General features: G+C 36.4%; 1 protein-coding gene across 6 annotated transcripts in view; it reads left to right on the plus strand.

Annotated features, from left to right (window-relative positions):
• The window catches only part of ATG5 (autophagy related 5), a 123915-nt gene that overhangs the window by 49574 nt on the left and 46838 nt on the right, over positions 1 to 27503 (plus strand). For 5 of the 6 annotated variants that reach the window (XM_058566538.1, XM_058566537.1, XM_058566539.1 and 2 more), the window contains one exon: positions 18747 to 18841. In XM_058566538.1, the coding sequence (XP_058422521.1) occupies positions 18747 to 18841 (95 nt within the window). The remainder of the gene's footprint in view (positions 1 to 18746; positions 18842 to 27503) is intronic. The other variant, XM_058566543.1, reaches the window with a different exon arrangement.

Genomic DNA, 27503 nt, shown 5'->3' on the forward strand with positions numbered 1-27503 from the left:
CGGAGAAGCAATGTGTCAGTGCGCGCCCGGGATCCAAACCCGGGCCGCCAGCAGCGGAGCGCATGCACTTAACCACTAAGCCACGGGGCCAGCCCTCCCTCCCTCTCCCTTTTAAGCAGGATTTAGGTTGAAGGTAATAGACAACTTGACAGAAATAAGTGTGATGTCATAGAAAGACTACTAAAACAGAGAGATGAAATTTTTAGACTCAACTCTGTAGCTTGAACCTTCAATTTCTGTGATTTTGTTACAATGTCGGATACTCTTCTGGGTGTAGGTAGTATGGAAGGAGATTCCTAAGTAGAACTGTCAATAGGAGGCATAAGTACTTTTCCTGAACCTTTTGTCTCAATGAAAGATCGACATTTGGTAAGCTTCCCTGTTAGCAAAATTCAGATTTTTGCCATTCGTGAGAACATTGGGATTATATTGTGTAAATAAGAGCAGAGAAAATAGTATAATGAACCCCACATACCTGTCACCCAGCCTCAGCAGTTATCAGTGTATGGCCAGTCTTGTTTCATCTATTACTTCTCACCTCCCCTACTTTGAGTTTATAGAAATTTTCATTCTTATATCCAGTGCTGCAAATACTGCTCACAGGTTTATATTCTTGACAGATTTTATGCTCTGATATTTAGTCAAGTCTTGGAAACAACATTCATTATAGGAGCATCACACCCAGATCCTGGTAGTATGGATTAGTCAGTTACAAGACCCTGTCATGTGCCGGGCACTGTGCTAGGCAGAGGGGACACTGAGGTGAATGTGACAGGTGTGGTCCGTCCCTCAGAGTTTACAGTCTAGTAGGAGAGGCAGACATTAAACAGATAGCCTTTAAATAATTATTACATTTATAACGAGTTGTAGAGGAAGGTGTAGAGAGCGGGATGGTTGTGATGGAAGTGTTCTAGGCACAGGGAATGATCTGGGTTAGGCTGAAACACAGAAAAGAGCTTAAGTTCTGAGAGCTCAGAGAAGGCCATTCTGACTAGAGCATGGTGATCAAGGGTGAGAGTGGCAAGTACGCGGCACTCCAAATTAGGCAGAGACTATCTATTCGGGGTTTTGTAGGCCATTTTAATGATACTGAACTTAATCCTCAGTGAGTGAGGTGGGGTAGGTAGGGGGCTACTGAAAGATTTTAAGCAGGAATATAACAATCAGATTTTCTTTTTTAAGACATCTCATTGGCTGCAGTATGGTAATGAATTAGAAGGGAGCAAATATGGAATTAAAAGGCCAAGTAGGAGTCCATTCCTGTGGTGAGAGATGGTAATTGTTTATATTACAAGTGGTGGCCTTGAAGGTAGAAGTGGATGGATTTGAGAACTGAGAGAATTGCTAGGACTTAGTATTGGGTTGAATGTGGTGGATGATAGAATGAGAACTGTCAAGGTTGATTCCCAGACATTTCAGAAACTTGAGTGTGCCTAACTATCCTCATCCAGCTTACGCATGTTATCCAGAAGTAGATCTTTGTTACATTGTTATGTTTAAGGTAAATCACTTCTTTGATACCCAGTCACTTAATACTATCATAAAAAGGAATGTAGATCACTTTGATACCATACATATTTTAAAATTTATGATGATTTCTACTAATTACTGTTTTACTCTCTGGATGCTCAAAAGCATTCTAAAATTTTGCTAGAGATTGACCTCAGGCTTACTAGTTGATAAAATCCATTCAGGTTTTTAAGTTGAAACATTTGCCTGTCTCCTGACCTCAGGCAGCTCTCCCATTTTCTGTTGTTTCTTAAGATTATTGGCATTGAGTTTGTAATCCTATCTTTAAGTTCTTTTAGTTTCCTGTGAGGTAATTCCCCTTTATCTGAAGACTTGCATTAATTTAAAGCATAATACCCACTTTTATGTCTGAGCCTATCGAAGCATCATTTTCACTTTGGCTATATGTTTTCACTCTTTCTTGTGTGAAGATCATTCTGTTGTTGGAGAAAATGGAAGCTAAACAGAAGTTGAATAGTTGAGCTTTCTTTCTATCTTTTAATACTATACCATCTTCCCCAATAATGTTCTCCATGGGTTCCTTCTTTCTTTGCCAAAACATAGTTTATAAAGTTCATTTTGTTTTCTTTACTATTTTTTTTATAAACTTCATCTCGTGCTTGGTGTTGGCCTTCCTGCTACTCTTCTTACATGTTCCTTGTATTAGGGTTCTCCAGAGAAGTAGAACCAAGTAAAAATGCGTGTGTGTGTGTGTGTGTGTGTGTGTGTGTGTGTGGAGATTTATTGTGAGGATTGGCTCATGTGATTATGGAGGCTTAGAAGTCCCATGATTTGCCCTCTGTAAACTGGAGACCCAAAAAAGCCAGTAGTGTAATTCAGTCTGAGTCGGAAGGCCTGAGAATCAGAGGAGCGGATGGTATAAATCTCAGTCTGAGGGCAGGAGAAGATGAGATGAGATGTCCCAGCTCAATCAGTGGGGCAGGGAAAAAAGGGTTGACTTTCTCCTTCTTCCACCTTTTGTTTTGTTCCCTTCAGGTCCTCAACTGATTGCGTGATGCCCACCCACATTGGGTTGGGCCGTCTACTGAAAGTTCACCTATTCAAATACTAATCTCATCCAGACACACCCTCACAGGCACACCCAGAAATAATGTTTAATCTGGGCACCCTGTGGCCAGTCAAGTTGACCCATGAAATTACCCATCACATTTCTGCTATAACTTGGTTCATCTTTTGTGTGTGTGTCATTTTAATGCTAATTCATTGAACAGGCAGTTATTGAATTCTTACTGGAGATAAAGTAGTGAATAAAACAGACCTTCCTGCAGAAATTACCACCCTTATGTAGTTTAATTACAATGAGGGAGGCAGACAAGAAGTAAAACTAAAATACTCGATGTGTCGTATGATGATAAGTGCTATGGGAGAAACATAAACAGAAGGTCTCACCGATTGTATAACATTAAATAAAGACCTGAAGCAGGACCATGCATTTATCTAGGGTTAAGACCTTCCTAGGCAGAGGTAACAGCAAGGGCAAAGGCCCTGAGGTGGGAAAATGCTAGGTACTTGTGAAGAACGTAATCCTATTTGGAGCTTTTTAAAGTTATAGATCACATAGGGTTTTTTGCTAGAATACCCTTCTCCTCCAGTGTCCTTGTCATATTTTCCCTCTACTTTTGAGGCCAATCTATAGTATAGTGTCACTACTTTTGTTTTTTTAACATTCTGTGTAGCAAAAATGACACTTTTCTGTCTCTAGTTCTTTTCATAAGTCTTGTGGGACCCAAAGCATCCTTTTTGCAGTTGATGTTACACTATTTTGAAAGCAATAAACAAAGTTCTGAGAACAGAAACCAGTAGGGATTGGACCTATTTATATTAAGGTAGTTAGGGAAGACCTCTTTGAGGAGGTATTTAACCTGAAATCTTAAGGATTAGAGAGAACCAAACATGTTACAAAATAGCATGTTTCAAGGACATGAGGCAAAAACAGTTTGGTATGTTTTAAGAAATTGGAAGAAGGCCAGTGTGTCTTGGATATAGTGACCAAGAAGGAAGCATGACGTGAGATGAGGTTGGAGAGATAAACAAGAGCTAGGTGATGTAGGGCTTTTTAGGCCAAGGAAAAGAAGATGATAAGCGCAGTGAGAAGCCATTGGAGGATTTTTAAGCTGGAGAATGGTGAGATGCAGAATACAATGTAAGAACATTTTGCCTGCTGAATGGAGAATGCAATAGAAGGAGCCAAGAGTGGAAGTAGAGAGGCTATAGTAGTAGGTTCAGGTATAAAATGATGGTGGCCTTTAGGGTGGTGATGGTAGAGATGGAGAAAAGTCAATAAAATTTGGGGTTTACTTTGGAGGTAGAATTGACAGAATCTGTTATTAGATTGGATGTAAGGTTAGGGTGACAGAAAGGAAAGAATCATTTCTGGATTCTGACTTGGGCAGCTAGATGGATGCTGGTTCTTTATACTGAGAAATGAAATAACTAAATAGAGAATAGGTTTGGAATGGGGAACAAAGCCGAATTGAGACAGAGTCAGCTTTGAGGCCGAAAGTTTGAGGTATCTCTGAGACATTCATTGAGTTAGGTGTTGCTAGAGTTAAGGATTGTGAATGTGAGTCAGTAGATAGAAAAGGCTTAATAGATTTGAATCGAATGCTGCAGCTTCTAATTTCATACTCGTTTACTTTCACAATAAGTGCGTCTTTATTAAGGATATGACGGTTAATGTTCCCAATGATACAGGGCAGTGAAATATGGAGCAATCTCGTATATTCCAGATGTTTGGCAATTGTTTATATCCACTAACCATCATGTGCTTTTCTTTCTGCATGCAGCTGAGTTAGTCATTTCCATTGTTGTTTTGCCTGCAGAACAATAAGGTGCATAAGTTCAGTCTGAAGCGGTGTCTGTGGCATTCAGGAATCTACAACTTTGTGAGAAAGTTGCTTCAAGCGAATTCGTAACCTACTTGAGCATTCAATTAAGTTTTACTATGGAACAAACAAGCATTTTACTATATTATATTACATGTTTTAAATCAGTCTGTCAGTGTTCTGCTTTCTATAATTAAAAATAGTGATGGAAATCTAAAAAGTTTATTATTTGAGTTTTACTATAAGCCATAAAGCTACTTTGCTAGGCTTCCGGAGAAAGATTGCTCTTGAAATTACGTGATTTAATGAATAAATACATTTGATAATAATTTGGATCATAGCCTCTTACAGTTCTTTGAGTAGACTTGGCAGTGAACATCATGGATAATAAAACTTGGTGAAAACATTTAGACGGTTATTTCATAATATACTACAAATTATACTAACGTAAGTTTATTGGAAAGAGTCCATTAATAACAGTAAATAGTGGTCGTATGTCTCAGAGTTCATCAATGGTAGAGAATATATTTTGCATATGAGATTCAGTTGATATATGTATAAATCTGTATGACTAGGTTGATAGTCTAAACTCTGATTAGTAATTGAAAATATTTTTAGTGAACTCTAGTGTTATAGGAATACAAAGGTTTAGCTTGTAATGTCCTTTTAAATAAGATTTCAAATCATCTATAGTAAAATTCTATCATATCTTTTATTTATATTTGGTTCAGTTTAAAAACTTTTAAAAAATGTATACCTTCTAGCATACTGTAAGTTTTCTTATAAGTTAAGTTTGGGAAGCTTCAAGAAGCTTTTTGGGGCCGGTCCGGTGGCACGGTGTTTGAGTTCATGCATTCTGCCTCAGCGGCCCATGGTTCACCAGTTTGGATCCCGGGTGTGGTCCTACTCACTGCTTATTAAGCCATGCTGAGGCAGCGTCCCACACAGAGAAACTAGAAGCACCTACAACTAGGATATATAACTATGTCTGGGGCTATGAGGAGAAAAAAGAAAAAGAGGAAGATTGGCAAAAGGTGTTAGCTCAGGGCCAATCTTTCTCAAAAAAACAAGAAGCAGCAGCTTTCCCTTATATAGTGCACTATATAAGGGAAAGCAGCACTATTCCCTGTATAGTGTACGTTGGTACACTATATAGAGAAAATGCAGACAAACATCTGTCTGATAAATGATTCTCACTCTTGGAGCCATGACCTATCGTGACTATTTGAATTTGCAGCATGATTCCTCTTTTCCTCTGAAAAAAAATACACCATAACACACACTGGTATATAAGCATATATAGTTTGTTACTTTGTTTTTAAATGAATATTTTGTTATCAAACTTAAAAATTTCAGAATTCTCCTTAAGAGAACAGAAAACTCCAGTTATACTTACTTTCCTAATATTTTTTTGTTTTGTCCATTAGCTCCTCATCACTCTTTTCTAGAGCAGTGCTTCTCAAAGTGTAGACAATGGGCCAGAAGCATCAGCATTACCTGGGAACTGATTAGAAATGCACCCTAGACTGAGTCAGAAACTCCAGGGTAGGTCTCAGCAACCTGTGGTTCTGCAGCCTTCCAGGTGATTGTGATGCACTAAAGTTTGAGAACCACTACTCTGGAGCAGGATTTCTCAACCTTGGTGGTATAGATATTTTGGACTGGATAATTCTTGGAAGTTGGGGCAGTGGCAGGGAGGGGGCTGTCCTATGCATTGTAGGATGTTTGGCAGCATTCCTGGCCTCTACCCACTCACTAGATGCCAGTTGCACACTACTCCCCCCTCTCTATCATGGCATTAAACAATGTCTCCAGGGGCTGGCCCAGTGTTTAGTGGTTAAGTTTGTGTGCTCTGCTTCGGCGGCCTGGGGTTCATGGGTTCACATTCCAGACGCAGACCTACGCACCGCTCATCAAGCCATGCTCTGGCAGTGTCCCACATACAAAATAGAGGAAGATTGGCACAGATGTTAGCTTGGCGGCAGTCTTCCTCACACACACACACACACACACACACACACACACACACACTCTCTCTCTCTCTCTCTCTCTCTCTCTCTCTCTCTCTCTCTCTCTCTCTCTCTCTCTCTCTTTCTCTCTCTCTCTCTCTCTCTCTCTCTCTCTCTCCACATGTTGCCAGATAGCCCCTCAGGGGTAAAATCAGCCTCTTTGAGAACCACTGCTCTAGAGAGAGGTGATGTAGAGTTAATGGATAAAACTGCTTCTCCTTTATAGTAGCAGTGAGTTCTGTTTGCCAGCACTTTACATGGATTATTACTATCATAGCAGCCTTGCAAGGTATGTTTGAAAGTCTAAAGCCTGGGCAAACCCGCTTATGAACTTTCTCATCTGTTTCACCAGCTAAGCCCTTGAAAACTAGTATGTTCAGTTGTTACAATGACTCATTTAGGCTGTATGTGGAACCATATTCTTTAAATAAAAGGAATTTGGCATATAAACAAACAGTTATTTTAACCAGTTAACTCTTCTTATATGTAAACTTAACCACGTGAGCTTCTTATTGTAAACTTGGAAATAATTGTTTCTGGATAATGGTGATTATTTTGTTTTTGTTGAGATGACTATGAAATGACAAATGAATAAATAGTATGCTGTCATTTCAGTAAGACTAATAGTACTTACATGTTTGAAGTAACATGTGTCTTCTGTATTTTTCTTTTTCCCTCTTTTGCTTGATCTCCCTCTCCAGCTTTCTGCATGGCCCTTGATCTAGTTTTGCAGATCTTAACAACACTTCTTTACCTCTTATTTAAACTTACCTAGTCTCTGACCCATTTCTTCATTATCCTGCTAGGGTCTGGATCACCAGATATACATTTTAGCTCAACGGTCTGTAATTAATGCTGGCCAGTGTGTTACCTATTCCCAGGTACCTCTTTCATGCACTTTTTAACAAAGGCCTAGCAATTACTTGATTGAAAATTTCAAAATTTCAAGCCCCCACTCTCTGACCCCCAACCCCCATGATATTCTGTTCACTCCATCTCTGCCTATACAGACCAGTCCTTGTTAGTGGCTGTGATAATGAGTTCTGAGTGTCAGAATTCTGTATATTAATGATGTCTTTTCCTGAACCAAAGAGGTAAGTACAGTTCTATAGCAGTACTAATTTCTTGTTATTCATTGCATGTCTCTTGTCTTTTATTGCTTTAGAAACTGTGGAAGATTCAGAAATCCTTTTGTATGAAAATCATATTTAAATATTATTAAACTACACCAGTGTTAATTAGCATTCAGAGAGTTGCAAGATTTTAGCCTGAAAACTAGCAAAGATTAACAGCCCATTAAAAAATGAGTGCAAAATAAACAAATTTGTTCATCTAAGATGCAGCATGTTCAGTCACGTCTTGAGTATTATCTTCAGAGTGGCTTTCTACTTAAGAAGCATTTCTTCCCACAGGGTTCCTTTAGGATCCAGGCTATCCTTGATTCCTGGAATTTTTTACATCTAGCTTATTTCTTTCTAAGTAGAAAGATATCAATAAAATATTCCAGATGGTATTTTTAATTGGAGTTAATTTCCATAAAAGTTTTAACCAAAAAGATTTCACTCACTTTATTTTAAATTACCATAAACTACACTGAAAACTAAACTTCAAGATTTTGTGGCTCTTTTCTAAAACTAGCTTCTTATTTTTGTTAATATACTCCTTAGACTTTTTTCCTACAGGCATATTAACTTGCATTTACTTTTCATTAAATTACTTTTATATAGGATTTTAAAACTCTATAAAAACATCATTTACATATTTTTTTGCAAGATAAAAAGTATTGTTATTTGTCCACTCAGAATATAAGGAAAGAGCAGAAGAAAGAAGACAATCCGTGGAAACCTAATATCTAAGAAGTAGGAAGAGAAGGGAGACAGTTTCATGGGCTTGTTGAGTTAAGGGGAAAGGCTTTACATTTAGAACTTTTCCCCTCAATATTTTTATCATCATTTATTTTTATGTGTTATTACACTCAAAAGAACGCTGGATGGGTTTTAGATATTTAAATTGTAAATGAGGAAGTTGAGAAACACTGGTCGAATAATTTCAAATTTTAATAACTTTATTCTTGTTTTTACTCTTAGAATTCTTAGAAATCCTTATTTAATTTTTGTACCTTATAGGATATATTATGTACAGTCCTATGCTGCATAAGAACGTTTCAATAAACAATGGACCGCATATACGACAGCGGTCCCAAAAGATTAGTACCATATAACCTAGGTGTGTTGTAGGCTATATCATCTAGGTTTATGTAAGTACACTCTGTGATGTTTACACAATGACGAAATCGCCCAACGATTTATTTCTCAGAATGTATTCCCATTGTTAAGCAACACAGGACTGTATATCACTTTATCACTAAAAGCTACTGAATATGTTTAAAATAATAGTATTTAGTCCAAAATAAACTCATTGTAGGAAGTAATAAAATGTAACATAAAATATTGGGTGGGCCCTATTTTTTGAGGTATGTACATAATTTTAAGAATCAACCTTGTTTTAGCAATGAATGAATTGTTATACTAAATTAATTTTGTAGTAAATGCCATCTGAATAATCTTAGTAGCTAAAACTTGAACTGTGATTGCATTTTCCAGTTTCACTCATCATTGTGCTTGTCTTTTACAGGGTAGTTCCTAATTGAGTGATGTTTTCAATTTATTATAACAGTGCATTTCTCCTTGTTCTCATTGAAAAAGTATGCCTTAACAAACATGTTGAAGCCGATAGTACTTATTTCTGCAGCAGCTACTGCTAACTGTTCAGTTTTGTCATCTGTAACTGCCACAGAAGGCAAGATTTGTTAAACTATTACACCTGACGCTGCCATGCGTTTTGAAGTAGAGAACTCTTGAATTTTTGGTAATATGAACATTCCATTCATTAACAGTTTCCCTGATTCCTGCTGATCGTAGGTCACTGAATTGACTCAACTTGGAGTTTTACAAAGCAAGCAATGGTTTTATTTATAGAAATGTAACTGAAAGTTTTCTGTGATACGGTAGCATCTCTGAGAGTCTACTGGCCTGATGATCTCAAGCAAATCATTTACCTGATTTGTGCCGCAGTTTCCTCCTATGTAAAATGAGGGTAGCTACCTCAGTAAGTTGCTGTGAAAATCAGACAATGTAAAACCCACATAGGGTTTTAAAAATGGCTAAATTCTATGCAGGTATGTTATTATTAATAAAAACGATCTCTGAGGTCCTACTATAATCCGAACCCACAACTTTTCACTCTAGCATCACTTTAGTAGTGTTTTGTTTAATACCACTTCTTTACCAGCCTAACCTCTAACAGATGCTTAGGCATCTGTCACTTGGTTTTATCTGCCATTTGAGGAGATGAGGGGTGGTGGTGGGGAGGTCTTGAAACACTGCTAGTTTAAGGTGAAGCACCCTCATACCTATTAGAAGTTGTGATGATTTTACATATGTCAGTTTGGCTTCCCTAACTACATATTAAGTGAAGGAATGAACTTGTCTACGTGTTTTATTTTGTTTTCATTTTTTAATTCTCTAGAGTTCCCAGTACTCAGGTACCTAATAGGAGCAAATAAGTAGTTTGATAGATTTAACTCTGTCCAGATCCTACAAAGTAAAAACTTGTTTGAGCATACCGTTCCTTCTGTCAGTTGTTTTACTCTTTCTTTTCTCTTCCTTGCCTAGAATTAAACTGGAGATTCATAATATGAACTGTTTGCAAATTGCGAACTTCTTTTGAAGGGATCTATTTCATGTAGCCACCATGGACAGGTTAGATGGATTTGAAATAGAACAGAATTTACCTGGAATTTTGTTACATTTATTGCATTCCTGTGATGTCTCAGGCCTGGATAGTTTTATATGCATTATCTCAGTGATTCTGCACATGAATTAGATAAACATTGTCAACTTTGAAAAGGAAGAAATGAGCTCACAGAGCTAATAAGAGATGGGACCAGGATTTGAACCTAGATCTCTGATTCTAAAGTGATTGTATTTTCCATTACACCTGGAGGTTGTTAATTCTGGCTGCATATCAGAATCATCTAGGAGCTTCCAAAAAGTACAGGTGGCAGGGAATCTAAAACAGTTGGTCTGGAGCGGGTCCCTGGCATTAGTATTTTATTAAAGCTCCTCAGCTGATCCAGGTGAGCAGCCAAAGCTGAGAAACATTGCGTTACACACTGTGTCTCCAGTGACCATTGGCGCCCCCCGCTTAGAGCTTTTATTTGCCAACGAGTAATTAGTAATAGGATTTTATCATTTACATTTTCTCATCAGAAGCATGAGAGATTTGTATTAGAATAAAGACAGAGTATCATGCATAATAAACACTACAAAGATACAGTGAATGTAATGGAGTATCTTTTTCTCTGTTAGTCCTTCAAAAATTAAAATAGATTTTTGGTTTGTCTTATGACTTTGGAGTGCTGAGTGAAGTGAAAATGAGCTTGATGACTTGTTAAATTTGTTTCTGGCCCTCTGAATTTAAGAAAGTGATAAACTCTAATTTAGCCTAAGAGGAAAAACATTTTCTCAATTTACAGTAGTTTTGATAGGTAATAAATCAGATTATGGGTTATAAATCTAGAGGTGATTTACACAAAAATACATTTAGTTAATTAGTCTTGGCCTCCCACTGTGCTACAGCTTTGTAAATCTCTATTTGGCAAACAAGCTCCTTTAAAGATTGTCTTTTAGATTAAGTGAAGACTTGATTATAATTGAAGATCATTCTCCCGTTTTTTATTTTTAACATGAGCACATAGAATAAGTTGGTTTTTTTACATTATTAAAATTGTGAATTTTGAATCCCTTTTATGTTATTAGTGGCCCAATTTCAAAATAAATTTGAAATAAACTTCTTACTTGGTTGCAGTATAGTAATTGAATTCTGTCTGCTTAAAAATAGAGTCAGTTACTGGGCTTGACTCCTAGAATACATTAAAGATGTTGTAACTTTCAGTTATGGTTTATTGGCTTGTGATGTTGAAATTAAAATTTACAGTCTCCTTTTTCCAATACTTTATGAGATTATTTTTCTTTACATTTCCAGCAATATTTTTTTAACCATTTAGTTTTTACTAGCCCTGTTTATAGACCTATGCTGTAAAGGTATAACAGTTGTGAGCCTCTCATCTTCCCTGATTAACAAGAAACCTCATTTTTTTTTTCATCATGCTTATCCCCTCTCCCTTAATATTATTTTAAGACACGTTAGGATAGGGAGGGGTTGAGAAGGAATGGTTATCAGATCTTAAAGGTAATAGAAGTGGAACTCAGACTAGCCTACCAAGATGTTGACCTAGATGTTCTTGAACCACCCTTCCTGCCCCCATCTCTGTTTCATGATAGGGCTGGAGATTAATGCAGTTGAAATTGATGTAAGGTAATTGGCAACTAAACTGTTCCCACGGTGAGAAGATAGGGCCTTATGTGGTAGTTGAAAGGGTCGGAGGAAGCAAAAGTGGACGTGAAGGGAATTTGGTGTTGTGAAGTGGTGCAGCTGGATTGTTATGGCTCTTATTCTCCCCACCGTGGCTAGCAAAGGCCACTCAATTGCGTAACTACAGGTAGGCAGCATTCACATAGAATTTGATGTGAGTGGTGCAAACTCCCTGGCCCTGAGCACTAAACACTCCAGAATCTTGTGACGATGGAGTTTTGGCAGACCCACTTTCTCATTCTGGTTTTGACACTTCACTTACCTTGTTTCTAAATCTAGAAGCTCAGTGTCTTCACTTGTTGAATCTGAGGCAGCCTAAGAGAGAAAATACTTATATAGCACTTACTTTGTGCCAGGTACTGTTGTATTTTGCATATATTAACTCATTCCTTCTAATGACTTTATAAATATGTAGTGTTAATATCGTCATTTTACCGATGAGGAAATTGAAACACAGAGCTTAAAGGAAACTTATTTAATCTCGTAGGTATTAAATGGCGAAGCTAGGAAGCAAACCCAGGCGTTGTGGCTCCAATGTCTGCTTTTCCCCCATGCTGTGCTACAGTTTCTTCTTTTTGTTCCACATTTGCCTAAATCAGGCATTCATTTAGTTAGTCATTTAACAAACATTCATTGAGCGTATACTTTGTGCCAGGAACTTGCTAGGGCTGAAGACAAAGGCCTCAGAACTTATATTTTAGTTGGAAGAGAGAGACAAGAAGTAATTAGACATGAAAATAGATTAATTTCAAATAATGAAAAGTGTTTAGAAGAAAGTAGAATAATGCTTTAGCTAGAACTATGAGGGAAATCTCTGAGGAGGTGACACTTCTGTTGAGACTTGAATGATGAGAAAGAAGCAGCTCTGTGAAAATTAGAAAAGCGAGGATTCCTTGCTGCTAAAACTGTAATATGGTAAGAAGCTTGGTGTTTTCTAGGGACAGAAAAGAAAAATAGAGTGAGGAGTTGGAGCTTAGTAAGTAAGCAGATTGGTAGGCAGTGAGATCTCAGAGGAATGCAGGAGCCGCTGCCTGCCAAGGGGTGAGAGGGGGCTGACAGGAACCTGCTTCCTGGAAAGGAGTCACAGTTGTCCGTCCTCGGGGGATTAGTTCCAGGACCCCTCGAGGACACCAAAATCCTGTACGTTCAAGTCCTTTAGTTGGCCATCTGTATCTGCAGATGTGGAACCCACGGAAACGGAGGGCCAACTGTATTTTATTACTGACATTATGGTTGTTTGCATGCAGAGTTTGGGCAGGGAGCAGTCTGTCCCAGTTGCAGGCAATAAGGAGGTGCAGTGGATTTTTTTTTTTTAAATAAGGATTCTAGTACTTAACTCAAATAACCATATTGTTAAAGTACATCATAAAGCATTATTCCTTATGGCCCATTAGAAAAACGTTTGGAAATGTATTCATTAATAATATGATTCGGTTTATGTTTTAAAAGAGCCTTCTGGATGTTGTGTAGTGGAGATAAAAGTGGAAGGACAGAGTCCAGTTAGGAGGCCATCACAATGGTTCAGATGAGAAATGATAGTGGTTTAGGTGAAAGTTGTAGCACTGAATACAGAGAGAATTAATTGCACTCTAAATGTATATATTGATTACTCTCCTTGATGCCAGTTTTCCAGACTGTAGCACTTCTTTTGTAGGGCAAAGGAATAAATGTCTTCTCTCATTTTATTCTGAGACAGTGACAGTCTGGGTCAAAATTTTCCTGGGATCCAGGCTTTATTGCTCTTTTGATTCAGTCAAACAACAAATCCCCCAGGGTACAGTCATCCTGCTGCCAGGATGAGTGTTTATGTACAGGATCAACGATTAGCCTTCTCCAGGATTAGCACCCCTCTTAGTCTTAACGCACAGGCTAGCCCGCTGGTCTTGCCTGCTTCTGTCTTCATGATGAATTTTCAGAAGCGTTGAAGCCTTTTTCAAGGCTTCTTTGCTTTAGGGCCTCCCCATCAGATACATCTCAGTAACCTTAAACCTCAAACAGAAGGGCTCATAGAAATGTGTGGATGTAGTTCTGTGGAGCAGCATCCAAGCACCAGTGCATGTGCTGCCTTAGAGAGATTGCTCCCTGCCAGGGTGCAGCCTCTCTGCCCTATTAGCATAATTTGACTTAGAAGACAAGTTAGTTTGAAGATACTGGTCACTTATTTAACACACTTGCATTTGGCACTCTACCAATAATTTCTGTTCCTTTTTTCCCCTCCTGTTTTGCTTTACAAAGGTATTTAACATATTGCATATGAACAAATTGATTCAAAAAGGGCTATACGTGGATATGCTTTTTGTTACATATTTTGAAAGCTTCTGGTCAAAACACTACATATATTACACGGCCGCTTGTAGTACTGGTTTGAATAATACTGTTGATTAATGCAAAATTTTGTGAAGAGTGGGTTGCCTTCAGTAGTGATTTTCAACCATTTGCTTTTCTCTTCAAAGAAAAGCTTAAAGTCGTTTTTATGTGCTGTCATGATCTGGCATTTATTTGGGGTGCTGTAAATCTGTTCTTTCTGACATCACAGATGTTAAAGACCAGGAAGTGGGTAGTGTGTGCGTGTGGAGGCCATCTCCTCTCCTGTACGGTCATGTGCTGCATAATGACGTTTGAGTCAATGATGGACGTCGTATATGACGGTAGTCCCATGAGATTAGTACCATAGAGCCTAGGTATGTAGTAGGCCATACCACCTAGGGTTGCTAGGTGATGTTCGCACCTAACAACCCATTTCTCAGAACATATCCCAGTCATGCATGAGTGTATTTTGAGGGTCCCAGCCAGCAATACCACATTACTGAATTATGCTTCTTTTACTTGTAAGTACTGTTTTCATGGCTGATACAACAAATAACTAATTTTATGACTTAATTATAATAACTAATAGCATAGTTCCAGTATTCAAAATATTGCTTGGTAATAGATCAATATGTTCTTGATTAATTAATGTGTAGGAAGGTAGTAATGCACCTTACTCCAATTTTACTTTAATTATTGACTAGGGGATAGAAGAGGTACTGATATTACAAAATCCAGCATGAAAGATACTTGGTTATACACTCAATCTCAGCACCGATTTTCTTTTCATTCCTGCTGTTTGTGTCTTTCTTATTAATAACTTTGACTTATAAAAGTTAGATTATTCTTGGTTGAAATGTTTTTAGTATTGTTAAGGAAATGCCTATTTTGTGTAAGAATATAACATTTTTATAAGAATATTAAAACTAATATTAATATAAATCTTTTATTATGTCTTTATTCCTTTTAAACATAGTTGTATCAGACTTGGTCCAATCAGGAGATAGAAACCACACAGAGGGTTAAACAGGGTAAGTTTTATATAAAGAATTATTAAACTCTGATAAAAGAGTGAAAATAAGATATAAGAAAACTGTATATGTACCTTAGGGCTAAGGGAGGAAGGTCGCACTTACAAGGAGCTCCTTCCCAAGGCTGGCTTTAGAACTTGTGGGAGAAGGTATAGTTCAGCCCACTGGATTAGAAGAGAAATTCACTGTTTTGCCTAGACTGGAGCTGGTCTGCAGTCACTGGGCAGTGAGGACAATCTGGAGTGCAGGCCACCAGCAACGAGTGGCATGGGCATGCAGAAGGAGAGGCGGCTCTCTGGGAAACTGCAGGCGAGCCGCCCATGTAGGCTTCCAGAGGAAATCAGGGTGCTGACAAGGTCAAGGGGTCTTCAGTGTGCCTATGCAGGCAGGAGCCCCTTTCTCCTGCAGCATCCTTTTAGCACTCTATTGAGAAAGCGTAATGTGGTTGTCACTGTAAGATGCTTAAAGAAATTGTGTCCCTTGTGGCAGTGCATACATTGTAGGGTGAATTTGGAGCTGACAGTCATCAAATTGATAATGGAACAATAATGTTCCTTTTTCCAGTTTACTTTTTTGCCATATAAATGTATACAAACTTTTTACTAGTTACCTTTCTGTACTTTTTATTGTTTGTGTTTGCTTTCCTTCCTTTAGCCCTATTGACATTTTGGGTCAGATAATTCTTGGTTGTGGGGAGCTGTCCTGTGCATTGTAGTCTTTTTAGCAGCATCCTTGGCCTCTACCCACTAGATGCTCGTAATACACACATATACAATTGTGACAATCAAAAATGTCTCCAGACCCACTGGGGAGCAAAATCTTCGCTGGTTATGAACCACTGCCTTAGCCCGTGTTTTTTTCTCTGTTAAAAACAGTGTAAATCTGTCTTTTAATAAAAGTTTGCTTGTGGTTTTTAACAGGTTCTATATTAATAAAAGAGAGTGTCTTAAATAATTATAAAATTTTACTTTTGGAAGAGGCATTAGCAGCTGCTTAATCTAACTCCTTTATTTCATCTGTAAGTGAATTAGTCAGTTTTCAGTTGATTTGTTTCTAGTCACCTAGCTATTTAGTTGCAGACATAGGATTAGAACCCCAGTTTTTTTCAATAAAAAGTTATGTACGTAGTATTCTGTTATTCATTCTTTGACTCAAGAGCATATGTTATGCGTGTGTTCTGGTAGGTGCTGGAGATTTAATGATGAGGCAGTGAGTAAAATTTCAGTTATGCATGAAGAATCATTTTATTTAGCTATCACATTCTTGCTTGATACCTGATGATAGAAAGATACTTTTTTAAAAGCGTTGAAAGAATAATTGATTCATATATGAAAGGACTGTGGTCAAAGGAGCTGCTCTTAGCATTAAGATGCAGTTTTGTGGTTACAACTGTTAAAATGATTGTGGACTTCGAATCAGAAGACCAAGAGTCTGGTCTTGGTTCTTTGTTAATGAAGAACTCATCACAACCTGGGCCTTATTTGTCATTTGTGAAATTACGCGGGACTAACTAGATTCTAAATTCTCTATCCTACCAGTTCTACTGTAGAATGAACTCCCAGATTGGAGTTGAGGGTGAGAGTGGAGAAGACCTAGAGCCTGTCACAGTATTCTAGGACCGGGGTATAAGAAGAAACAACTAAACCTTTTTCTTTTATATAACTATGAGGCCTAAGTAGTATCAGTAGATTGCCAGTAAATTGGATTGAGATGGGTCTAGTAGTAGAGAATGTGCTTTAATACCAAGCTGATCGGAAATTCTGGAGCTATTCACATGCTTTACAGAGATTTGATTCTGAGGTAAATTTCTGAATATAAAAAATACTTTTAAGGTAGGATTATGGGTGAGTTAAAAAGGAGTTACTTTGGGAAAAAACACGCAAAATGGGAAAAAATATTTGTATATCATTTGTCAGATAAGGAGCTTGTATCCAGAATACATAATAATTTTTACAACTCAACAATAAAAAGACAAACAACCGGGTTAAAAGGAGGACAAAGGATTTGATACACATTTCCTCAAAGAAGATATATAAATGACCAGTAAACAAATGAAGTGATACTCAGCATAATTAGTCATTAGGGAAATGCAAATCAAAACCATAAGGAGATACCACTTCATACCCACTAGAGTGGCTATAATAAAAAAAAGACGGACAGTAACAAGCTGTGGCATGGATGTGGAAAAATTGGAACCCTCATACATTGCTGGTGGGAGTATAAAGTGGTGCAACCTTGTCAAAAAACAGTTTGGCATTTCCTGAACACGTAGTTAGCGTATGGCAGTTAAACAGTTACTGTGTAACTCAGCAGATCCACTCCTAGGAATGTATATACACCCAAGACAATTGAAGATATGTATCCACTCAAAATGTTGTCCGTGAATGTTCATGGTAGCGTTATTCATAACAGCCAAAAAGTGGAAAGAACCCAAATGTCCCTGAACTGATGAATGGGTAAACAAAAAAAATTGTATCTTTATGCAAAGAAATGTTATTTGGCCATAAAAATCAGTGAAGGTATGATACATGCTACAACGTAAATAAGCCTTGAAAACAAGCTAAGGAAAAAAAAACAGATGCAAAAGGCCATATGTTGTATGATTCCATTTCTATGAAATGTCTAGAATAGATCAGAGAGTAGTGATTTCTAGGGGAAGGTGGGGGGGTAGGGAGTAACTATTAATGGGTACTGGTTTCTTTGGGGGGGAAGGAAAATGATCTGAAATTAGATGTTGCTGATGGCTGCTCAACTCCAAATATACTAAAAACCACTGAGTTGCACACTTTAAAGGGGTGAATTTTATGGTATGTGAATTATATCTCAGTAAAGTGGGTTTTTTTAATTTAGCCTGAAAATTTTTAAAAAGAGATGTTTAGGGCCGGCCCCGTGGCTTGGCGGTTGAGTGCACGCGCTCCACTGCTGGCTGCCGGGGTTCCGATCCCCGGCTCACACGGACGCACCGCTTCTCTGGCCATGCTGAGGCTGCGTCCCACATACAGCAACTAGAAGGATGTGCAACTATGACATACAACTATCTACTGGGGCTTTGGGGGAAAAATAAATATATAAAATTATAAAAAAAAAAAGTTGTTTAATTAGTCTGAGATTAAGCTGCAATTGAGTTACTTACTTCTTAAGTGTCAGTTCCACATTTCTTTCAAAGCTTTTCCTATAATTTTATCTTTTTTGCTGTTTAATGTTTAGTGTTTGGTATTTTGACTTTTTTTTCTTTAAACAAGTTCTGGTTAAAATTTAGGTTGTGCCTTTGTACTGTAGACAGGAGTAGGACCAAGGGAGTCAAGACATTCATCCCTACCTGATGTTTTTTGCCTTGATAACACAAGTGGTCATAATCTGTCCAGGATTTCTCTTAAGAGAAAAAAATGTCCATGCGAATATCTAGGAAGAGGAAGCAAAAATGTAGAAAAAATTAATTTTATATTTTGTTTTATGTTTAGTTATGGTACGGTAAGTTTAAGAAAAAGTAATATGTAAATGAAGCCCTTTCAAAAACTTCTAAGAGGATGTTTAACAGCTTTCATCTCTTCATGTGAGATATTAAATTATAATGTTCACTTTTACTAACAAATAATTTATCATTGCAGACAGATTTGACCAATTTTGGGCCATCAATCGGAAACTCATGGAATATCCTGCAGAAGAAAATGGATTTCGTTATATCCCTTTTAGAATATATCAGGTAAGAAATAACGTTTTTAGCAATACCAACTTATGAAAGCCTTGAACATCTTACTTCTTGAAGCATGCTCGTCAAAACTCTGTAAGTTTGTGTAGTAACTGAAGAATATTGGTGCTTTCCAGATCTCTGTCTTTTGGTGGCAATCAAATCAGAGACTGCACTGAAATATTTAACTTATATACAGTTGATCCTCATTATTCACAGATTCTGTATTTGCAGATTTGCTTACTTTCTAAAATTTATTTGTATCCCCAAAGTCAGTGCTCAGCAGTGCTCTCGTGGACGTGTACAGAGCTGTGAAAAATTTGATTTGCCCAATGCCCACATTCCCAGTGATGCTGTTCCTTCTTTTCTGCTCTCTAACTGTAAACAAGTGACTTTTCCCAGTCTACTTAGTGCCATGTGTTTCACATTTTTGTGCTTTTTGTTGGTGATTTTGCTGTTTGAAATGGCTCCCAAGCATAGTGGTGAAGTGCTGTCTTTAAACAGAAACACACATAAAACAAGGTTATGTACTGATCAGTTGAAGAATGTGTTGGGACTAGAGGCTTGCAGTATCCCAACCCTGTATTTCCCCTAGGAACAGTGGTTCAGTATTTGCTAATTCAGTGTTTGCAGTGACTTTATAAAACGTGATTAGTGCAATTAAGGAGACTGGACTGTATTTGTTATAGATGGTGAGTTTTCAGTGTTGTGGAACAAAACAGGTAGTAGACTTTCCTCACAGCACACTCTCATGGAGTAAAGAAACTCTCTGTTTCTGTAGAGTACTTTAAAACTCTTGTGTGCTTTGCACATAGCAAAACTGTACATATTTGTTGAATGAATGGTATTCCAGAAAGCAAGTTACCTATTGTCATGAAAAAGCGGTTGAGAATGGGAATTGGAAACATAATATCACAGACATAGATTCTAATCTAGCAGGACTTCCATTCAAACTCAAAGAGCTTGTGTCATAACTTCCCTTTGTAGCCATTTTCAGTAGCCCATAGTCTTTACTTGTAGTTACTTATATAATTTTTTAATTTTTTATAGAGCCATCAATTCATAACTGTGTTCAAAGAGGAAAACAAATTGTCTAATTGAAAACAAGTAAACAAATAAAAATTCCAATATACTCAAAGAATGGAAAGTATTTCTGATTTAAATAAGATTACTTTTCATTGATTTCATTAACATAATGGCAAATAGACTATTTTTAGATCATAGATTCATAATATGTACAATAGAAATAAAATGAAAAACGCCTGATGGCCTAAGACCAAATGATCTAATTAGCCACACTCCTCTGCTTTCTTTTTTTAGTAGGAAAATAAAATTTTAATTCTACCAGTCTTTGTTAAGCACATATATTACGCAGTGGGTTTGGAAATACCATAGCTTATTTCTTATACTTAATATCTTGTATCAGGAAGAATTTGAGGCAATTTACAAGAATATATAATCACACAATAGAAAAGAATTTAAAATCAAAGTCACTGAAAATATAAAATGGAACCTCAGCATGAAATCACCTAAGGTATAGATGAGTAATATTCTCAAATTTATTAAAATTGGCCTGCAAATTTGACCCTGAGCTTCCTTGTAGCCAGAGCAAGGGGGAAAAAATGTGGTGAAATATATGTGAAGTAAATGTGATGAAATTGGTTTCATCATAAGGTGAAAACCTACGAGGTCATCAGGGAAAGCTAAACTTTCTTAAATTACATAGGAAAGAAATTTCTCATGTGGCTTGATTTAGAGGGGGTGGGGCAATATCCTTTATAACTTACCCACAGTAAAACTATAATAATATTTCCATAAAGCCACTGTCTAAAGTGTCAGTCAGCAATAGCTAAAGACAATGTATCATAAGCCATGGACCACCCACAGTAGAATAAAGAATTGGATCAAGTAATGGGAAGGCTAACTGAAAAGATTTTTAGGTTATTATATGGAAGAATGTGTTTATCAAATAAGAAGGAAAGTAATTGATGGAGCAAGGCAGTTAGGGATTGGGATTACCAGTAAGGATTAACTCAGCAGAGGAGAAGTTTGCAGAGAACTGTTAAGGAAAAGGAGGGGGAAATTGCTGCTGCTCATATGGGAAAGCCTCAGTCTTCTCTGTACAGTGAGAAATAAGCCATCTGCTGAGGAGAGGGGTGCGACAGGTTTGGAAACTGTTGTGTTTGACAGTGGCGAATGGAACAGTTCCTGTATTTGCATAAAATAATGTGAGAAAGGTGGCAGGAAGCCTAGTTGTTTGTATTAAGAGGAGAAATATCTCATATTAGATGAATCTGTACTGACCACCTAGGTATTCCCTAGGAGAAACTTGATACAGACATCTTTGAAGGCAAGGTTAGAGTAAAAAACAGTCTATATAGTATGTTTTGTATACTGTAAGTGCTTCATAAGTACTTATTTAATTGAGTCCTGGGGTGTTAAAAGCACCAAGGATCACGTAATTTTAAAGCTGAAAAAAGACTTGATAGTTCAAATGATCCAAAACTGAAAAAGCTATCAGTTTCCTCGATTTTAAATGTATGGTGGCTTCAACAGGAATATTGCTATTGTAGTAGTTGACAAAAAGAAAGCACTTTTAAAATTAACCAAAATGATGGGAGAAGAGTAGGAGCAAGTGGAAAAGAGCTGCTGGAAGGGTTGCATAAAAAAACAGTGCATGATAAGTCACGATCACAATTTTACCTCATTCACTTAGTAGAAAATTATTCTGACCTCTTTTTACTGCGACTTCCTAGTCTGACAATTTGTGACTACATGTAAACCTCACTGAGCTAAGAAGGTTGTAAAATATTGGAGAGATAAAGGCTAAAGCCCTTGTCCTTTGAATAAAAAGTTGTGTTTCCTAGAAAGAGCACTGAACTAGAATGGATGCCTCTGAGGCTCTGTGGGAGGTCTGACACTGACTAGCTGTGTATCCATGGGAGGTTACCCAGCCTTGCTGGGCCTTTGTTTCCTTATCCATAAAATAAAAGGGGCGTGAGCAAGTGAATTTATACCTCTGGTTGAAGTTGTTCTTTAAAGATGCCATATTACAGATTTATATAATTATATCAGTGACATTTGTTTTTTAAAACATTTTAAACTCCTGACTTTAGAGCAAATTTATCATTTTTACAACAAACATAGTCTTTTCCTTTATGGCATTGTTTTGACTGAAGTCCTTTAGGGTACCTTGTAACTTAATCATTTCTAAAAATGAGATTTATACTTTTCAAGTGGTTCATCTTTTTCATGAAGGCAAGGTAATTGTTTTGTTCATGCCTTGTGTCCAGGGTCTAGAAAGGTGCCTGACATGTAGGAGGCATTTGTGAATATTTGTTAATTCATTAAATTAGTTGATTTGAGGCTATTCTGTTATACCATGAGCTTCATAGTAGCGTACCGTAATGCATCCCCAGGGCCTAGCAAAGAATCTTATTTGTGGAATTTAGTTGAATAAAATACACCATAGACATTCCCAAAAGAGGAGTTCTCAATATTTTGAGATGTATACCTTCCAGCACTTATTTGGATGGTTAGGTTCTGGCATGTATAGTCAACTAGACTATAGTTTCTACATGTATTGTAAATACTTTTAAGCTCCTATAGGGAAAGTGTGTTATACTATTATTATTTAATGTAGAGATTATTATTGTCAGAATAATAGTGCATCTGTACAGAGGGAAGGTCTTCCTTTCTGTATCTATCATTCTGTTCTGGGGAAAATTGTCAGATGTATCCATACCTGTTACTGTGGTATCAAAACACAGAAGGATTTAAAGAGAGGGGGAAAGAGAAAGAGAGAATGTGTATGTGAAGAGAAAAAATGGTTTTTGTAAAGTTCTATAATTAGATAGAAAGTGGGAAGCTAGAGAATTCTCAAAATTTGCTTGTCAAAACCTGGCTGCCAGGTGGGGACTGTGTTAGGACAGAGCTTGCTGCCTGATCTTTCCTGTGTCAAGAAGTTAGCAGTTTTTCCTCAAACAGAAGACAGAGCCTGAGGACTTGATTGGTTCTCAGTTGACCTACATAACTTTCCTGTTGGCTTTCCTCTTTCCAATTAGGTTCTTATTTGAATTTGATTAACATTTTAGGAGTGAGATATATAAGTAAATATAAAAATTTACGTGTCTTATTTTTTGCCGATTGGTCATTTTCTGGCTTTTCCCATTTCCCTATTTTGTACTTTTGAATCTTCATTCATGCCTTGACCAAAGGAAGATGGGCTTTGCTCTGCATTTTCCTAATTATATGATCTAAAAGTAATACCGGATTTCTGTTGCTGACTCCTTTCCAGTTGATTAGTTTGGATGGTTGGATATTCCATTGATTAAGTTTAGTGGCTTTTATTTATGCAGCATTTTGATTAATCTACACTTTTCATTTCTTTAGCATACTAAATATAAATCTCTGAACTATTTGAGACCTTAAATTAGTAAGTAAATTTAAATAAAACCTGAAAATCAAGGTTTATTAATAAGATAAATGAAGGACATAATTTTTACTAAAATATTTATTTTTCTTTGCAGAATCCTAATAAAATTTCTGTAACTGGTGATATTCTTTATAGAGTGACATTTTGTACAGATTGTTGGAAAACTAGTTCTTTTTCATCTGTAATTCCATTTTCATGGGCTCAAAAATGACTATAATCTAGTGACAGAATTTTAGTGGTAAAAGTAAAATAGGTGCAAAAGTAGTCTAGAGATCCATTACAGACCCAAATGTGTCATTTCTGTCATTTACATAACAGTTTAGTTTGGTGTGTGAGTTTCAGGTCTGTGTTCCTGAAACCAGGTGCTTCATAGTAGCTAGTATTCTAGAGATGAGGTTAATGGCAGGAAGTGTTTCAGAAATGTAACTAAAATGTTATTTAGAATAGCACATGTAAACAGATGGCGATTAATGAGAGTATCTGTTAAAAAGATTTGTGAAATGAGTGTGAAGTCCTTGGCCATTGGTGTTTAGGTTGTAGAGTAAAAATTAGGCCTATTATTTCTGTTTTTCAAGAAGCAGTGGATTCGTAAATGTTATCCTGCCAACATTATACTTTGTGTGAGAAAGGTTTGTCTTATTCATTCATTCATTCAACAATTCATTTATTTACTCACAGATGTTTGCATACCATGCCCTGTACTATGCACAGGGGATACAAGTGGTGATTAATATACATCATTCTTTATAGAGCTTATAGTCTAGAGGTAGAAATAAACTAATCAAGTTAAGTATACAAACAAATGTAAAATCGCAGCTGTGATTGGTGCTGTGAAGGAGAGGAATATAGTGCACTAAAAGCCTAATTCCTGTAAGGGGTATTTGATCTAGTTTGGGAGGACAGAGAAGTCTTCCTTGATGAAGTGTCACATCTTTTGAGATCTGACAAATGGTTGGAATTAAGGTAGGCAAAGAGTTATGAGAAGACCTTTCTAGGCAGAGGGGACGTTGTATGTATCACAGCCTGTTGGTCTTGAGCAGAGTTGGGGGGCAAGGGGAATAAGGCTGCAAAGGTAAGGGTCAGACCATATTAAGGAGTTTTTTCTTTATCCTGTAAATATTTTTAATAATCTGAATATCTGTTCATATTTATTCAATAAACATGATTTAATCACCTACGTTGTTCTATATGTTATTCTAGAGGTTTTAAATAAATTCATAGAATCCCCTTAGGAACAACATACCAATATTATTCTTACTTTTAAACAAAAACATGAAGCTGATAAACAATGCTTGTTTTCTGATAAAGTTAAAATCGTTCCTAGTTGTCTTTGGAAGAAGTTGTTCGTCAGTTATATAATAGTAAAATAAATTAGAATTTGAACTTAGTTTTGTTCTCTTTCATAATTCTCAGAACTCTACTCTTTCCTGTTATTTTCTTAGTATTTCAGTGTAAAATTGTTCATTTATGACATTAAAACTCCATTAATATTTTAATTCAGTTGGGAAGTTTACTAGCCATTTTACTAAAGCAAATCTGTTTAACTTTTATTTTAATGTGCTAAAATATTTAAGAATCTAAGAGTTTAGAGTTTGAGGGGAGAAAGAGTACATTTTGAAAAATGGAAACCAGGATGTCAGAGATTAACTTGACTCTTCCTACACTGAAGAAGGAGCCAAAATTTTAAATTTGTTTTTAGAAATACTGATTTATGAATTTTGAAAAGTGAGGATAATAGAAATGTGTGGCAAATTATGGCAGTGTTGGTTAGGATTCCTTCTCGAGGGTTGTGGCAGTTTTGGTGAGAAATTGTAATTCTTTTCTTTCATTGTTTTCCATTTTAGTTGATATTTTGCAATAACATCTAGCAGAAAGGCTAGAGAACAAGAGGGAATTATTGGGCAGTAAACTGAGTATTATTGCTTTTAATTTTTTTGGTCATTTAAAAGAAACACGAATAATTGTAATACATTTTGAACTGTGTAGAGATATTTAATATCTTTAGCAGGATAGAGTGTAAATATTCTCTGTTCTACAGCTTAATTTATGTTACTTAATTTTTTGAGAGTTAGTTATAATACTGTTCCTTTAAAAAATTTTTTTTTGTTTATAATTGTGGTTAAATTACATATAATATAAAATTTGCTATCTTATCCATTTTTAAGTGTGTACTTCAGTAATGTTACGTACATTCACATTGTTGTACATCCAGTCCCTAAAACACTTTTCATCTTGCAAAACCAAAACTCTATACCCATTAAATAAGAACTACGAATTTGACTATCTAGGTACCTCATATAAGTGGAATCATAAAGTATTTTTTTGTGTGACTTATTTATTTCACTTAGCATATTGTCATCAAGGTTTATCTGTGTTGTAGCATGTATGTATATACCATGTTTTGTTTATCCATTCATCCATCTATGGACACTAGGGTTGCTTCCACTTTTTGGCTGTTGTGAATAATGCTGCTATAAACATGAGTATATTAGTCAGGGTTCTCCAGAGAAACAGTAGGATGGAGAGAGAGAGTTTGAGTCCAGTGGCAGTCTGCTAACAGAATTCCTTCTTGCTCAAAGGAGGAGTCTTTATTTTATTAAGGCCTTCATCTGATTGGATGAGGCTCACCCGCATTATGGAGGAAAATCTGCTTTACTCAAAGCCCACCAATTTAAATGTTAATCTCATCTAAAAAACACCTTCACAGAAACATCCAGAATAATATTTGATGATGCATCTGGGCACCATGGCCTAACCAGGTTGACACATAAAATTAACCATCACAATAGGTGTACAAATATCTCCTTGAGACCTGCTTTCAGTTCTTTTGAGTATATACCCAGAAGTGGAATTGCTGGATCATGTGTTCTATTTTTAAGTTTTTGAAGAACTGCCATACTGTTTTCCATAGTGGCTGCACCATCTACATTTCTACCAATAATGCGCAAGGGTTCCAGTTTCTCTACATCTTCACCAACAGTTGTTAGTTTCTGTTTTTTGTTTTAAGTAGCCATCTGAATGGGTGTGAGGTAGTATTTCATTGTGGTTTTGATTTGCATTTCTCTGCTGATTAGTGATGTTGAACATCTTTTCATGTGCTTGTTGGATATTTGTATATCTTTGGAATGTCTATTCAAGTCTTCTGCCCATTTTTAATAGAGTTGGTTTTTTTGTTGATGTTGAGTTGTGGGACCTAATTTATTGTTTTTCATGGCTAAATTATATTCAGTCTATGGGTATACTATAATATGTTCAGTATTCCCTTTTGAGGAGGTTTCTATTTGTTTCCAGTTTTTGTCACTACAAGCAGTGCTGCAGTAAACAGCATTATATACATATTCTTTTGGGTCTATAGAATAGATACCCAAGAATGGATTTTTGAGTCAAAAGGTAGGGATTATATAATTAAAAAAAAAATGCTGCCGTGTTACCTTCCAAAAATGTATCAATTCAGATTTCTATCAACAAGATATGAGAGTGTGCTTCTCCCCTTGTATCTCTGCCAGCAATAGGCATTATAACTCTTTGATGTATAGCAGTTTTATGGGTATATAGAGATATCTCATTTTTACTTCAGTTAGTTTTTCCCTCACACTTAGTGAGTTGATGTATCCACACTTAGTGAGTTGATGTATCCATTCACCTTTATTGGCTATTTGGATTTGTTTTTCCATAAATTGCCTCATAGTTTGTATTTCCCATTTTTCTCTTGGGTTATTTATCTTATTTGATAAAAGATTATTTTACACACATTTTATAAGAGATTATACATATTAACCATTTTTCTGTCAAATAATTTGTTGAAAATAATCACAACTGTGCAATTTGTCTTGATTTTTCTGGTATCTTTATATAAGAAAAGTTTTTAACTCTTTATATATCCAATTATATCTTTCTTTTTCTTAGTACTATATGAATTTCTTTCTTTGTTAAGAAGGCCCCTCCCCATACACCTGCAGGTTATACATAGTTTTCTTATCTAGCTTTTCTCATAAGATTGATTTTTTAATGTGTGTCTTTAATTCATCTGGAACTTATTTTCATATACTATGTGAGATATACAGGTACAGTTTTATTTTCTTCCAGGTGATAACTGGTTATAATAGAATCTTTTATTATATAAACTAAGGGTTAGCAAACTTTTTCTTTAAAGAGCCAGATAGTAAATATTTTTGGCCAGATGGTCTCTGTTGCTGCTATGTAACTGTAGCTTGAAAGCATCCATAGACAATTTGCAGATGA

The sequence above is a fragment of the Diceros bicornis genome, chromosome 23 (genome assembly GCF_020826845.1).
Source record: "Diceros bicornis minor isolate mBicDic1 chromosome 23, mDicBic1.mat.cur, whole genome shotgun sequence".
Taxonomy (NCBI): domain Eukaryota; kingdom Metazoa; phylum Chordata; class Mammalia; order Perissodactyla; family Rhinocerotidae; genus Diceros; species Diceros bicornis.